This window comes from Scyliorhinus torazame, chromosome 19 (assembly GCF_047496885.1).
Source record: "Scyliorhinus torazame isolate Kashiwa2021f chromosome 19, sScyTor2.1, whole genome shotgun sequence".
In the NCBI taxonomy this organism is placed as follows: Eukaryota; Metazoa; Chordata; class Chondrichthyes; order Carcharhiniformes; family Scyliorhinidae; genus Scyliorhinus; species Scyliorhinus torazame.
In genome coordinates, this window is record NC_092725.1 from 85,445,635 (window position 1) to 85,460,782 (window position 15,148).

Below are 15,148 nucleotides of genomic sequence, written 5' to 3' on the forward strand. Positions count from 1 at the left end.
TTCTCGTTTTTCTCCTATGTCCATAAAGTCTATTCACGCATAGACTTTTTTGTGTTGGGTAGGGCATTGATCCCGAGGGTGAGGGGAACGGAATATACGGCTATAGCCATTTCGGATCATGCCCCACACTGGGTAGACTTGGAGATAGGGGAGGAAACAAGAGGGCGTCCACCCTGGAGAATGGACATGGGACTAATGGCGGATGAGGGGGTGTGCTTAAGGGTGAGGGGATGCATTGAAAAGTACTTGGAACTCAATGACAATGGGGAGGTTCAGGTGGGAGTGGTCTGGGAGGCGTTGAAGGCGGTGGTTAGGGGGGAGCTGATATCAATAAGGACACATAAAGGGAAGCAGGAGAGTAAGGAACGGGAGCGGTTGTTGCAAGAACTTTTGAGGGTGGACAGACAGTATGCGGAAGCACCGGAGGAGGGACTGTATAGGGAAAGGCAAAGGCTGCATGTGGAATTTGACTTGCTGACCACAGGCACTGCAGAGGCACAATGGAGGAAGGCGTAGGGTGTACAGTATGAATATGGAGAGAAGGCGAGCAGATTGCTGGCACACCAATTGAGGAAAAGGGGAGCAGCGAGGGAAATAGGGGGGGTGAGAGACGAAGATGGAGAGACGGAGCGGGGAGCGGAGAGAGTGAATGAAGTGTTTAAGACATTTTATAAAAAATTGTATGAAGCTCAACCCCCGGATGGGAGGGAGAGAATGATGGAGTTTTTGGATCGGCTGGAAATTCCCAAGGTGGAAGAGCAGGAAAGGATGGGATTGGGAGCACAGATCACGGTAGAAGAAGTGGTGAAAGGAATTAGGAACATGCAGACGGGAAAGGCCCCGGGACCGGACGGATTCCCAGTTGAATTTTACAGAAAATATTTGGACTTGCTCGCCCCGCTACTGACGAGGACCTTTAACGAGGCAAAGGAAAGGGGACAACTGCCCCCGACTATGTCAGAAGCAACGATATTGCTTCTTTTAAAGAAGGAAAAGGATCCGCTACAATGCGGGTCCTACAGACCAATCTCCCTCCTCAATGTAGATGCCAAGGTCTTGGCCAAGGTAATGGCAATGAGAATAGAGGAATGTGTCCCGGGGGTGGTTCATGAGGACCAAACTGGGTTTGTGAAGGGGAGACAGCTGAACACGAACATACGGAGGTTGTTAGGGGTAATGATGATGGCCCCACCAGAGGGTGAAACGGAGATAGTAGTGGCGATGGATGCCGAGAAAGCATTTGATAGAGTGGAGTGGGATTATCTGTGGGAGGTGTTGAGGAGATTTGGGTTCGGAGAGGGGTATGTTAGATGGGTGCAGCTGTTGTATAGGGCCCCAGTGGCGAGTGTGGTCACGGATGGACGGGGATCGGCATATTTTCGGCTCCATAGAGGGACAAGGCAGGGATGTCCTCTGTCCCCATTACTGTTTGCAATGGCGATTGAGCCCCTGGCGATAGCGCTGAGAGGTTCCAAGGGATGGAGGGGAATACTTAGGGGAGGAGAAGAACACCGGGTATCTTTATATGCGGATGATCTGCTACTATATGTGGCGGATCCAGCGGAGGGGATGCCAGAAATAATGCGGATACTTGGGGAGTTTGGGGATTTTTCAGGGTATAAATTGAACATGGGGAAGAGTGAGCTGTTTGTGGTGCATCCAGGGGAGCAGAGTAGAGAAATAGAAGACCTACCGTTGAGGAAGGTAACAAGAGACTTTCGTTACCTGGGGATCCAGATAGCTAAGAATTGGGGCACATTGCACAGGCTAAATTTGACGCGGTTGGTGGAACAGATGGAGGAAGATTTCAAGAGATGGGATATGGTAGCATTGTCAATGGCAGGGAGGGTGCAGGCGGTTAAGATGGTGGTCCTCCCGAGATTCCTCTTTGTGTTTCAGTGTCTCCCGGTGGTGATCACGAAGGCTTTTTTCAAAAGGATAGAAAAGAGTATCATGGGTTTTGTTTGGGCCGGGAAGACTCCGAGAGTGAGGAAGGGATTCTTACAGCGTAGTAGGGATAGGGGGGGGCTGGCACTACCGAGCCTAAGTGAGTATTATTGGGCCGCTAATATTTCAATGGTGAGTAAGTGGATGGGAGAGGAGGAAGGAGCGGCGTGGAAGAGATTAGAGAGGGCGTCCTGTAGGGGGACCAGCCTGCAGGCTATGGTGACAGCCCCATTGCCGTTCTCACCAAGGAACTATACCACGAGTCCGGTGGTGGTCGCTACACTGAAGATTTGGGGACAGTGGAGACGACATAGGGGAAAGACCGGAGCACTGGGGGGGTCCCCGATAAGAAACAACCATAGGTTTGCCCCGGGGGGAATGGATGGGGGATATGGAATGTGGCAAAGAGCAGGTATAACGCAATTGAAAGATCTATTTGTGGATGGGAAGTTTGCGAGTCTGGGAGCGCTGACCGAGAAATATGGGTTGCCCCAAGGGAATGCATTCAGGTACATGCAATTGAGGGCTTTTGCGAGGCAACAGGTGAGGGAATTCCCGCAGCTCCCGACACAAGAGGTGCAGGACAGAGTCATCTCAAAGAAATGGGTGGGGGACGGTAAGGTGTCGGATATATATAGGGAAATGAGAGACGAAGGGGAGACTATGATGGACGAACTAAAAGGGAAATGGGAAGAAGAGCTAGGGGAGGAGATTGAGGAGGGGATGTGGGCAGATGCCCTAAACAGGGTAAACTCGTCGTCCTCGTGCGCCAGGCTAAGCCTGATTCAGTTTAAGGTATTACACAGGGCACATATGACTGGAACACGGCTCAGTAAATTTTTTGGGGTGGAGGATAGGTGTGCGAGGTGCTCGAGAAGCCCAGCGAATCATACCCATATGTTTTGGTCATGCCCGGCACTACAGGGGTTTTGGATGGGGGTGACAAAGGTGCTTTCGAAAGTAGTAGGAGTCCGGGTCGAACCAAGCTGGGGGTTGGCTATATTTGGGGTTGCACAAGAGCCGGGAGTGCAGGAGGCGAAAGAGGCCGATGTTTTGGCCTTTGCGTCCCTAGTAGCCCGGCGCAGAATATTGCTAATGTGGAAAGAAGCCAAGCCCCCGGGGGTGGAGACCTGGATAAATGATATGGCGGGGTTCATAAAGTTAGAGCGGATTAAGTTCGTCCTAAGGGGGTCGGCTCAAGGGTTTACTAGGTGGTGGCAACCGTTCGTCGAATATCTTGCGGAAAGATAGATAGGGGAGAACAAAGAAGGCAGCAGCAGCGGCCCAGGACTTTGGGGGGGGGGGGGGGGGGGGGTGGCCTGAGACAAGACAGTTGCTAATTAGGGCTAGTTTTTATTTTTTGTTATTTAATATTTATTTATTTGTTGTTTTTGTTTAAATTTAAAAAGGTCATTATTATCTGTATTGTTACAATGTTGTGTAAAGGATGCACAATGTACTGTGTTGGTTGACCAAAAATTTTCAATAAAATATTATTTTAAAAAAAAAGAGAGAATCATCTGGGGGAATTTGGAGGAGAAATCCATAGACAGTAAGTTGGGTTTGTGGCAAAATGTGTTTATCTGACCACAGCCAATCTGCGTGCTTAAAGGGTCTTCTGTGATGGAACCATTGTAGTTTAAGATGTACTCTGTAATCCGTGTTGATCTTAAAATCTATGTGTATTTGTTAAAGTGGGGGGGGGGTGGGGAAAGAGTAAAGAATTATTGCACCATAATACAACTATTCATGTTTAATAAATGTTTTTTCCTTGTTGTTAAAACTAATTAGCGGTCCTATGACTCTTTTCCTCCATGTCTTATTTTAAAAAACAAAAGTTATGGTCTTTTGAGCCAGGGTTCCATTCTGGGTTCTTCCCGTCCAGTTATAGCATCAGCTGGGATCGTAATAAAAGTGACCAGTAAAAATCATAGTTCCTTCAACTTTTCACGATAAATGTGAAATAAAGTCCTTGTATGATATAAAGTGTAACTGGATTTAGTCCAGAACACTAATACAGACAGGGTAGGAATGCCCATATTCTGGGTTTTTTAAAGAGACAGCTTTGGTCGGGGTTTGGTTGAAATATTCTACTTAGACCAACAGGAAAGAACTATCTCAACAGCAATGATGTTTTGAGGTTCTGATGAGTGACTATTTGAGACTATTACAACCAAACATTTTAGTAAGTAGGAGACCAGAGTTTGGAAAAAGTGCCGTTGCTACTTCAACAGTCAGCTGCAGTTGATGCTGACAATATTGTGCAGGTCACATGTATCCCTCACCCTAGGTATGCCTGTAACATGTGAGGAGCTATCGGAGGATGAAAAGAGTCATGTAACAAAACGCAGTACTACATTCATGATGTATTTTTGTTCAGTGTTTTAGAGGTTAAAAAGTTAATTGAAGAAATAAATAGACTTAGAGCTGTGCATTTCATTCTAATGGTGTATCTATTCCCAGCGACAAACCAGCAAGGATGGCTCCATAGAGTAGAAGACACCAATAGGCTTTTAGATATGAATAACATTTAATTGCAAAGTCAGTGGATTGACATCAACTGAACGCAGTTTAATTTGTTCTGTGGATGTCCCAGTTGGACTAAAGGGAGTTTACAGTCGTCATTGGGGCTTTAGAAATAAATATGCAGTCAAATGATAAATGGACTTGGTCTAATATCTATGAGATACATACTGCAGATATTCTCTATGTTGAAATGTAAGTTAATTGACAGCATCATTTTATTTCCTTGTTCCAGTTCAGAGATATATCTGAGGGAACATGTTCCTAGTTCACCATTTCTTCTAAAGTTATTACTACAAAGCAAGGGAGAGGACATCCTGGTGAAGAGACTTTTCTAGCTCAGGTCCCATGTTCATATATTTTTTTAAATCAGTGAAGAGTCCCACTTGATTATTATTTTATGTATTTCAGCAAGAATTGAAATGAACGTTAGCCCTCCGATGGGATACTGTGTCCAATTCTGGGCAGCACATGATAGAATGGATATCAAGGCGTTGGAGAGAGAGTAGATACCAGTGATGAGGAATTCAAGTATGTTGAGAGACATGAGAAACTATGACTGTTCTCCTTACAGCATTGGAGGGTAAGGGAAGATTTCACAGAAGTGTTCAAAATTATGAAGGGTTTTGATAGGGCTGATAGGGAGAAAATGTTTCCACTGGTAGAAAGGTTAGTAATCAAAGATGACAATGGGGGGGGGGGCATGCGGCGCAATGGTTGGCACTGGGACTGCAGCACTGAGGACCCGGGTTCGAATCCTGGACCTGGATCACTGTCCGTGTGCAGTTTGCACATTCTCCCCATGTCTGCGTGGGTTTCGCCCCACAACCTAAAGATGTGCAGGTTAGGTGGATTGGCCACGCTAAATTGCCCCTTAATTGGAAAAAAAATAATAATTGGGTACTCTAAATTTTAAAAAGAAAAAAAAATGACAATCGATTTCAGATAATTGGTTAAAAAAAAAAAAGTTGGGGCCCAGCCCCTCTTCCCCACTCACTACTCTCCCCTGACCACCAGACTACCCCTCAACCTGACTACTATCTCACAACCTAAACCCTTACCCATTTCACCCACCTACCCATCCATTCATTCACTTGCGTTCAGACTGGACATTTAAACTTACCATATAGCAGCCAGTGCCATAGAATGATACAAACCCTACAGTGCAGAAGCAAGCCATTCAGCCCATCGGGTCTGCACCCACCCTCCAAAATAGCACTCCACGCAGGTCCACTCCCCTGCTCGCCCTACCCTATCCCTGCAACAGCTTAACCTAACCTGCAGATCCCTGGATACTAAAGGACAATTTACATGACCAATCCATCTAATCTGCACATCTTTGAACTGTGGGAGGAAACCAGAGCAGCCGGAGGAAACCCACGCAGAGAAGAGGAGAAAGTGCAAACTCCACAGTCGCCCAAGGCCGAAATCAAACCCAGGTCCTGGCACTGTGAAGCAGCAGTGCTAACCACTGTGCCACAGTGCTGTAAAATGAGGGTGTATTTTGCCCTCCCCTGGATGGCGTTCTCCGTGGGACGCTACGCTCTGCATCTCTGGGACACAGAAAGAGGCCATTCGGCCCATAATGTCTGTGCTGACCAAAAGGCCAAAAAGTAAAACATTTAAAACTAGCTGCCCATTCTAACCCCACTTTTCAGCACCATGGTCTGACAGGTTACAGTACTTCAGGTGCAGATACAGGTACCTTTTAAACTAGTTGAGGGTTTCCGCCTCAACCACCAAACCAGGCAGCAAATTCCAGATACCACCCTCTAGGTGATGAAGTTTTTCCTCATGCCCCCTCGAATTCTAACCAATAACCTTAAATCTGTGCCCTGGTAATTGACCCCTCATCTAGGGGAAACATGGCACCCCTGTCTATCTAGGCCCCCTCATAATTTTGTACACCTCAATCGGGTCACCCCTCAGCCTCCTCAGTTCCAACGAACAGAACCCCAGCTTACCTAACCTTTCCTCATGGCTGCAATTTTCAAGCCCTATCAGCATTCTTGTAAATGTCCTCTGCACTCTCTCCAGAGCAATTATGCCCTACCTGTAATGTGGTGACCACAACTTTATGCAAACTTTCAGCTGTGGCCTAGCCAGTGTTTTATACAGTTCCATCATTACATCTCTGCTTTTGAATTCTATCCCTTTGGCCAATGAAGGACTTTCTTCACCACTTTATCCATTGGTCCTGCTACCTGTGGACATGCACTCCAAGGTCTCTTACTTCCACTACCATTTCCAGCCTCCAGTTTATTGAGTGTTCCTTTGCTTTGTTTACCCTCCTCCAAATGCATTATCTCACACTTCTCTGCTTTAAATTCTTTCTACACTTTTCCGCCCACTCAACCAAACCAGTGATATAATTCTGGAGACAACAGCTATCCTCTTCAATGTCAAGTACACAGCAAATTGCCATTCTGGGCCAATATTTTGGGATCCAACCTTGCATCGCCTGATTGGCAAGTTGATGTATCATTACCTATGCCGACAGATTCTGTCTTTTAATTTCTGTTGTCCATTCTCAGTCTTTTTGCAGTCAGGCAGCATTTTGACAGCAATTGCATTAGAAGAAAGGTTGCCCGATTGTCTTATGCACTTACTATCCAGGAGAGTGTCCTCCTCTTCTTGACTGGCCAACTCATTCCGCATCTCTAAGACATGTTCCAGTGCCACTTGCAGTTTACGCGGGAGAATGAAATCCTCGTCATCCACCTGACACAAATAAAAGAAATAAGCAGTGAGCAACTGTAAGAACAAACGGCTGCATTAGTTACCATTTAGGCTTAGTGGCAAAGCTGCTCAAAGGACCGGTGACGGGACAACTATCGGTGGAAAAACAAATCCACTCAATAACGCCTGGGCAGTCCTGTACTTAGAAAAAGCTACATTTTTGCATCTTTCAAGAATATTACAAAATCCTATAACATTATTGAAGCAAGTGCCGGGGTGTTCTCCTGATGTCTTGGCCAGCACTTGTACTTATTTCTCAACTAATGCAGATTTTTTTTAAAAACAGCTTAAACCGCCATTTATATCATTGCTTCTTTAAGCATCTTTCACTGTGTAAATTAGCTGCTGCACTTGCCAACAAAATAACACTGACTACAATTCCAATATACTTCATTGGTTGTGGACTGCTTTGGGATGGTCTGAAGATGAGTAAGGTGCTGTATGAATACATCAATCCCCACATCAGCTACTTGGAGTAGATTTTGCCATTTGTGCATTGATATCAAATAGTGAGAGTTGGCAGTTTGATGTACATCTCTCCCAATTTTTATTTCCGTTGACTTGAATGCCAATTCGTTACCATCTGTGTTACACAATTTAAACAAAGTCATAATTCATATCTCAACATTGAGAGAAGTCTGGAGTGAGAAGGAAGGTGAGTGGAACACTTCATCCCTTTATTTTGAATTTCTTATTCATCCTCAGTTGTAAGAATATGGACAGTTTTTGCAATATGTCACATTTTTTTCACAATGTAAATTGTGAGAGGTGGATACTCGGCGAGACCTTGGTGTCCTCGTGCATCAGTCTCTGAAAGTAATCACACAGGTACAGCAGGCAGTAAAGAAGCAAATAGTATGTTGGCCTTCATAGCGAGAGGATTTGAGTATTGGAATAGGGATGCCATACTGCAAATGTAAGGGCATTGGTGTGGCCACACCTGGAGTATTGTGCGCAGTTTTGGTGTCCTTATCTGAGGAAGGATGTTTTGCTCCCGAGGGAGTGCAGCAAAGCTTTACCAGGCTGATTCCTGGGATGGCGGGACTGTCATATGAGGAGAGATTAATTCAGTTAGGATCATATTCATTGGAGTTTAGAAGGGTGAGGGGGGATCTGATAGAAACCTAGAGGATTAGACCGGGTAAGGTGGGGGAGACCAGAACTAGTTGGAGGAAAAGGGATAAACCTTTTAGAACTGAGGGGAGGAGAAATTTCTTCACGCAGAGTGGTGAATGTGGAATTCACTACCACAGAAAGTAGTTGAGGCGGAAACTCTGTGTAACTTCAAGACAGAATTAAATATAGTTCTTGCAGGGGGAAGATGAGATCAGGGTATTGAACTTGATGATCAGCCATGACCATAATGAATGGCAAAGCAGGCTCGAAAGGCGAAATGGCCTCCTCTTGCATCTATTTTCAATGTATTCAATTTCCTCTATACACTTATATAGCCATTTGCAAGCAGTGTCACAGTTAACAGTCATCGTGTCATTACAGCTCTGTGCACAGCCTCAAACAAACATGGTACTCACCTGTCTGAGAAACTTGTTTGTCCCAAGATTCACCACCAACACCTGCAAACAGGACCAAAAAAGCAGCTTCACTTCTGGACTCACCTTTCAGAAAGAATTTCTCTATTACCAGTCAACAAAACTAACCTTGGCCATAGCATGTGAGCATAGAGCATAGAACATTACAGCGCAGTATAGGCCCTTCGGCCCTCGATGTTGCGCCGACCTGTGAAGCCACTCTAAAGCCCATCTACACTATTCCCTTATCAATAGAGCATAGAGAAAAGGCATCAGTTTTCAAAACCCCTTCAGGAGTGAGAAGTCAATTCCTTTCCCTGCTAGATACAACCCAGTTGTGACCAATATCACCAGCCCTCCTGGGTGAAGAATACCGCTGTTTTAACTTCCCAAAATGTCTCAATGTTTGCTGCAAGAGGCGTTTAATATTTTTTTGAGTGTTATTATCAGCCTGTTAAAGCAATCCTGGGATGAGTTTACATTCCCATCCCCAACTGTGTGCTTGGTTTTAGACCATGATTAGATTATTAAATCTCCTTCCTTTAGCTCTGCTCAATGGATAGTGGGCTAACCTCATAGAATTGAAATTACCCTTGCACCAAGTCTGCATTTCCAATCAATCTGCAGACCCAGGGATTCACAAGATAATTACAAGTGAAAGAAGCCATTCAGTCCATCAATCCAAACATAACTTGAAGTCCTCCTGTTGCAATATCTAGTTTGTCCTTAAATGATTTCAAGGTTTTTCTCACTGTTACCATATCTGCAGATCGTCACTGACATGTACATACTCTGAGAAAGAGTTTCCTGATGTTGGCCTTGAATTTTGTCTTTTAATAATTTAAACCTGTGCCTTCTCCTTCTTGAGAAATTTACTTCAAACTAACTATAATTATTATAAGAACAAGGAGGTTATGCTAAAACTCTATAAAGCACCAGTTAGGTCACAGCTACAGTACTGAATACTGTTCTGGTCACATTATCAAGATCACAATAGATAAAATAAGGAGGAGATTTCCAAGGAGGTTGCCAAGAATGGAGAATTTGCTCTGGGGGAAAAAATTGGATAGGCTGAGGGGGTTTTCTTTGGAACTGAAGAGGCCAAGGGAAGATGTAATTGAGGTTTAAAATTATGAAGGGCTCAGGTAGACCAGATGGGAAGGATCTTGCAAGCATTTTGTTAGATGGGCTGCACGGTGGCACAGTGGTTTAACACTACTGTCTCACAGCAATAATTCTGGCTGTGTGGAGTTTGCACATTCTCCCCGTGTCCATGTGGGTTTCCTCCGTGTGCTCCGGTTTCCTCCCACAGTCCAAAGATATGCGGGTTAGGCGGATTGGCCATGATAAAAAGAAATTGCCCTCTCGTGTCCAGGGATGTATATATGTGGGGTTATAGGAATATTTGGGTGGGGGGGGACTCTTTCAGGGGGTCGGTACAGACTCGATGGGCCAAATGGCCTCTCTTCTGCACTGTAGAGATTCTATGATTCTATCTATTTCCCTTAGCAGAGAGGGCACTAACTAATGGAAAGTGAATTTAAAGCAGTTGGATGGAAGGATTAGAGAGCAGTTGAGACAAAAACGTTTTCACCCTGAAGGTGGTGGGGATTTGGAAGTCACTGCCTGAAACAGTTGCAGAAGCAGACATTTCTCCAATCTTCCTGTTTAGCTCACACATCTGACAGTAGTGATCAGCCTCATGGCTCTGCATTAACTTCAATGACTGAACTCAGTGATCAGAGCTGCACACAAGGAACCAAATTTTCATTCGAGAAGCGGGACCTTGGTTAGGACCATTTACTCCACATTGCTGACAGACACCCAATAATATATTGATAGGCGTGGTCAATAAGGAGCCCGCTGGTACACCTGCTATTCAATTAGGAGCTGGAGATACATCGTGGAGGTCGGATGTAGACATTGTAGGTCCAATTTAAATGGTACCCAGCAGCCATGATTGTGGTCATCAGTATCCTGGACGATGGGAGAGGCCAGAACACAGCGGAGTGGAAGGGAAGTCTCACGATTTGTTGACAGGTCCCTGGAGATGCTGTCAGAGGCAGTCCGCAAGAACATCCTGGTTCCGGAGAGCAAAGGGAGGAGGCCAAACAAAGAGAGAGCTTCTCTGAACAGCTTCCACTGTGCACCCACCTCAACTCCTTGGTATAATAATAATATTTATCGTCCCAAGTAGGCTTGCATTAACACTGCAATAAAGTTACTGTGAACAGTAACTGTTTGACCACAACATTATGTTTGGTTTCTACTTTTGCTAATTAATTCAATGTTCTGTTGGCTTTGTTTACTGTTGTTGCATACTGGTTGGACATGTTGAGTGTGATTTAACTAAAACTGCTAGGTCTCTTTCAATGTCTTCTTTATTTATGTAGACACCATCCCTCAAGTACACATACTGCACATTTTTTACTCCTGTGTGCCTTCAATCTATGAAGCACTACTTACCTCTTCAAGTGGCAGATCCCTCAGCTTGGGCAAGGAGCTGGAGAGAAGTCCTATCAAAAACGGAGTGGGAGAGCAGACTATGTCAATCATGGATGGAGGTAATACAGGGATGTAGGTGTGCTGCCAGGCAAAAGGATATAGAAGTGCCATCACTGCATGGCAGCACTTTGATAGGGTACTGCAAGAGGGAGAACAAAGCACCAGTTAGAAACTCTGCATTCAATGATACCAGGTCTCCAAGTAATTAGCTTTTATCACAATTCTTTCCTCAATCCCGATGAACACAAAACCTGCATTCCAACAAATAAAATCCCCCTGTTTCAGTCTTGTGTTGTAATTTGTCTGGGGATGAAAATTATTACATTGAATTGAGTATCCACTTATATTCACAATAATTAATTTCAGTTAATAGCCTGGCAATACTGTAGATCTTAAGCTGTAAAACCAATATTAATGAGAATCCAATAAAAGTAAAGTAAACTATTGGAAACCTATAATCAAATTCCAAGTACAATTTCCAGCAACAGGAGAAACACAGAGTTCTTGCCAAAGAATTCTGCATTCAAATCCAGTTGGCCGATGGGGTGAAAGTCATGTATCTGCTGGTTGTAATAATACGAGTGAGTTTAGATTATTCCAGCCCAGATCCCAGTGGATAAGGGCCTCAAACCTGGCACAAGGTCAGGAGATGGTGAGTGTGGAAAACTTACAAATGGCCTCACCGGTTCAGTGAAATGACTCTTGGAGAGTTTGAGGGGCATTAGTATGGCACGGTAGAGAACGATTTAATTGAATTTAACCATTGTTATAAGTACTTGATGTCCACAGGGTAATTGGAAAAGCAAATGAATTGGGTACTCTAAATTTATTTTGGAAAATAATTAAAAATAAATTAAAAAGTACTCGCACCTCGTACTTGGCTCTCACTATTTATGATGTTGAACTTCTGTTGTCCTGTAATTAGCTAAGAGGTGATGCAGAGTGGCTGTGGAGTACGCTCCGCTGACCCACTTGCTGACGGTGGAGAGGATTACGTGCCGTTTCTACTATTCTTTGACTCTTTTCATTTAAATGCGTCATTAGAAGTGGGCAGGATTCCCAGTGAAAGACCAGAGATATATGTAATGTTTGTGTGACAGGGCTTCAGGATGATAGGCAGCCAAAATATTGGAACAGCTGTTTCCCATTAGATTCGGGAACGTCAGAATTTGCGAAGAGTGAAGAGGATTTGGCAGAACAAGACTCCCTCGCCTCTTGCTGAGCTCAATCAGCATGCAGAGGAATTTAAACTAAAAAGGTGTAGGGCATGAAGGAGCTCTACTTAAAGTAGTAGCCCCTCCCTCAAAAACGGCACGTAATACTTAGTGGGGGGAGAAAAACCTAACTTAATGTAAATTCGGAAATTGTGGCAACTTATGATTTCCATACTTTTGCGGGCTGTACAAGAGCTAGCAGCTGGTCCCAGATCACGTGACCATGTTGGGATAACCATCCTCCTGTCTACTAAACATTTATTCTGGTCTCCACATTTTATGTATTTTTCTTTTCCAAATTATTTTTATTTGTATGAGTTGCAATTCTTCCTATTTTGGTCTATTGTATGGTCCATTTCCTCTTTAGCTGGCCATGCCCCCTCTCAGTGCTACATCCAGCTCCCTGACAAAAACACTGATTCCAGTTATTTGCCTCTGGAAACAGCAATGAGACAGAATGGGGATCATACAACAGGGTATATAGGCTCACTCATGGATTTTGTTCCCTCCCTCTCAGCCCACCTCATCTACGGGAGTATCAAATTTGAGCACAAGGTGTTAACACACATTTGTCCACCATCTTGTGCCGCCTGAACTCCAGTAGCTGGCACGACCGTGGATAGTGAGATAAAACATCAGCTTGCTACAACCCGGAGGAATGCACTCAATTCTAGGTGCTTAAAAACCAACCAAGTCCGATTTTGTAAGAAACACTGACGTCCATATACAATGGTAATTATTTTTGTTAAAAAGGCCGGGTCTCTTATCTAGAAAAGACTGAGGAGTTGCCTAGCAAAGATTTTTTTTAAATTATGAAGGGGTTTGATAGGAGTGACAGAGAAGATGTTTCCACTTGTGTCCATGATAACAACAATAAATACAAGGTAGTCATTAACAAACCTAAACAAGAGATCAGGAAAGATTTCTTTACTCAGAGAGCGGAACATGCTGCCACATGGAGCGGCTGTGATAGTTTATGCACATTTAAGGGTAAGCTAGATAAATACATAAGGGAGAAGGAAGTAAAATGGCTAGATTGATAGGGCTGGATGAAATAAGGTGGGAGGAGGCCTGTGTTGAGTATAAACACCTGTATAAAGACCTGTTGGGCCAAATGGCCTATTTCTCTGCTGTAAACATTTCACATTTCTATCCAAGTCCATATTTCTGTTATTTGTTTTATTCTGAGAACACGATTCTATTTCATATTCCTTTCCATTTTCAGCATTTTTGTTTTACATTCTAGTTTCCAACATTCATCCTCTTTAGATTATTTCTGCAGATGTTCCAGGAAAGTAAACAGCAGCGTGCTATCAACGCTGAAAGAAAATCTCCCAATCACCTTGGGTTTAGGTCGATTACTCTGGGTATCTGAACCTTGAGCCATTTCTCCATGGCCAGCTCTTACTGCCAGATTAGATAAAAGGTGGCCAAGTCTGCTGGTCAGTGTAGTCGCTGATCAATGTGCATTGGTAAAGGTAACAAAAGTTTGATATCTGGTCTCTGCTGAGTCAGTTAACGTCAAATACGGTGATCACATTGGAATTCCGTACTACAGGGAAGAATACATTGAGCCTAACGTCGGTAGTAGTGAAGTTGCTGGAGTCCATTATCAAGGAGTTCACAGCACAGCATTTGGAAAACAGTGGTGTAATCAGATAAATTTAGCATGGATTTATGAAAGGAAAATCATGCTTGAAAATCTACTGGAATTCTTTGAAGATGCTAATGGCTCGGTAGCAATGGTTAGAACTGTTGCTTCACAGCATCAGGGACCAGAGTTCGATTCCGGGCTTGGGTCACTGTCTGTGCAGAGTCTGCAACTTCTCCCAGTGTCTGCCTTTCCTCCGGGTCCCACAGTCCAAAGATGTGCAGGTTAGGTGGATTGGCCATGCTAAATTGCCCCGTAGTGTCCAAAGGTTAGGTGGTGTTACTGGGGGTAGGGTGAAAGTGTGGGCTTAAATGGGGTACTCTTTCAAGGGCAGGTATAGACTTGATGGGCCGAATGGCCACCTTCTGCACTATAAATTCTATGATTCTATGTAACTAGGAGAATTGACCAGGGAGAACCGGTGGATGTGGTTTATTTAGATTTTCAGAAGGCTTTCAACAAGATCTCACATAGCAGATCAATATGTAAATGTAAAGCGCATGGGATTATGGGTAGTGTCTCGAGATGGATAGGAAGCTGGTGAGCAAACAGGAAGCAAAACGTTGAAATAAATCGGCCTTTTTCTGATTGGCAGGCAGTGACTAATGTGGTACCGCAGGGATGTGTGCTAGGGCCCCAACTGTTCACATTATATATTAATGATTCGGACAAGGCAACTAAATGCATTATCTCCAAATATGCAGATGATACAAAATTGGGAGGGAGAGAGCTGTGAGGAGGATGCAGAGATGCTCCAGCAGCATTTGGATAGGCTGAGTGAGTGGGCACATGCATTTATTTATTTTTTAATGTATTTTATTCCAAACGTACATGAAAAGTTACAACACATAAACAATTTGGGAAACAAACTTCCCAACACATGACTATATCGTTTGTACAAATGTTTCCTTTTTTTTGCCCTACCCCCCCCCCCCCCCCCCCGGCGATGAACAACTCCCCAAAGACTGTCACGAACATCCCCCACCTTGCCTCGAAACCCTCCGCTGAACCCCTTAACTCGTATTTGATCTTTTCAAGCC

The 15,148-nt window shown here is 44.2% G+C and overlaps 1 protein-coding gene across 2 annotated transcripts in view; it reads right to left on the bottom strand.

Annotated features, from left to right (window-relative positions):
• The window catches only part of LOC140396273 (DENN domain-containing protein 2A-like), a 149,949-nt gene that overhangs the window by 11,360 nt on the left and 123,441 nt on the right, over window positions 1-15,148 (bottom strand). For both annotated transcript variants that reach the window (XM_072484662.1, XM_072484661.1), the window contains exons 15-17: window positions 11,205-11,382; window positions 8,742-8,783; window positions 7,080-7,191 (exon numbers count right to left, since the gene is read on the bottom strand). In XM_072484662.1, coding sequence (XP_072340763.1) covers window positions 7,080-7,191; window positions 8,742-8,783; window positions 11,205-11,382 — 332 coding nt within the window. The remainder of the gene's footprint in view (window positions 1-7,079; window positions 7,192-8,741; window positions 8,784-11,204; window positions 11,383-15,148) is intronic.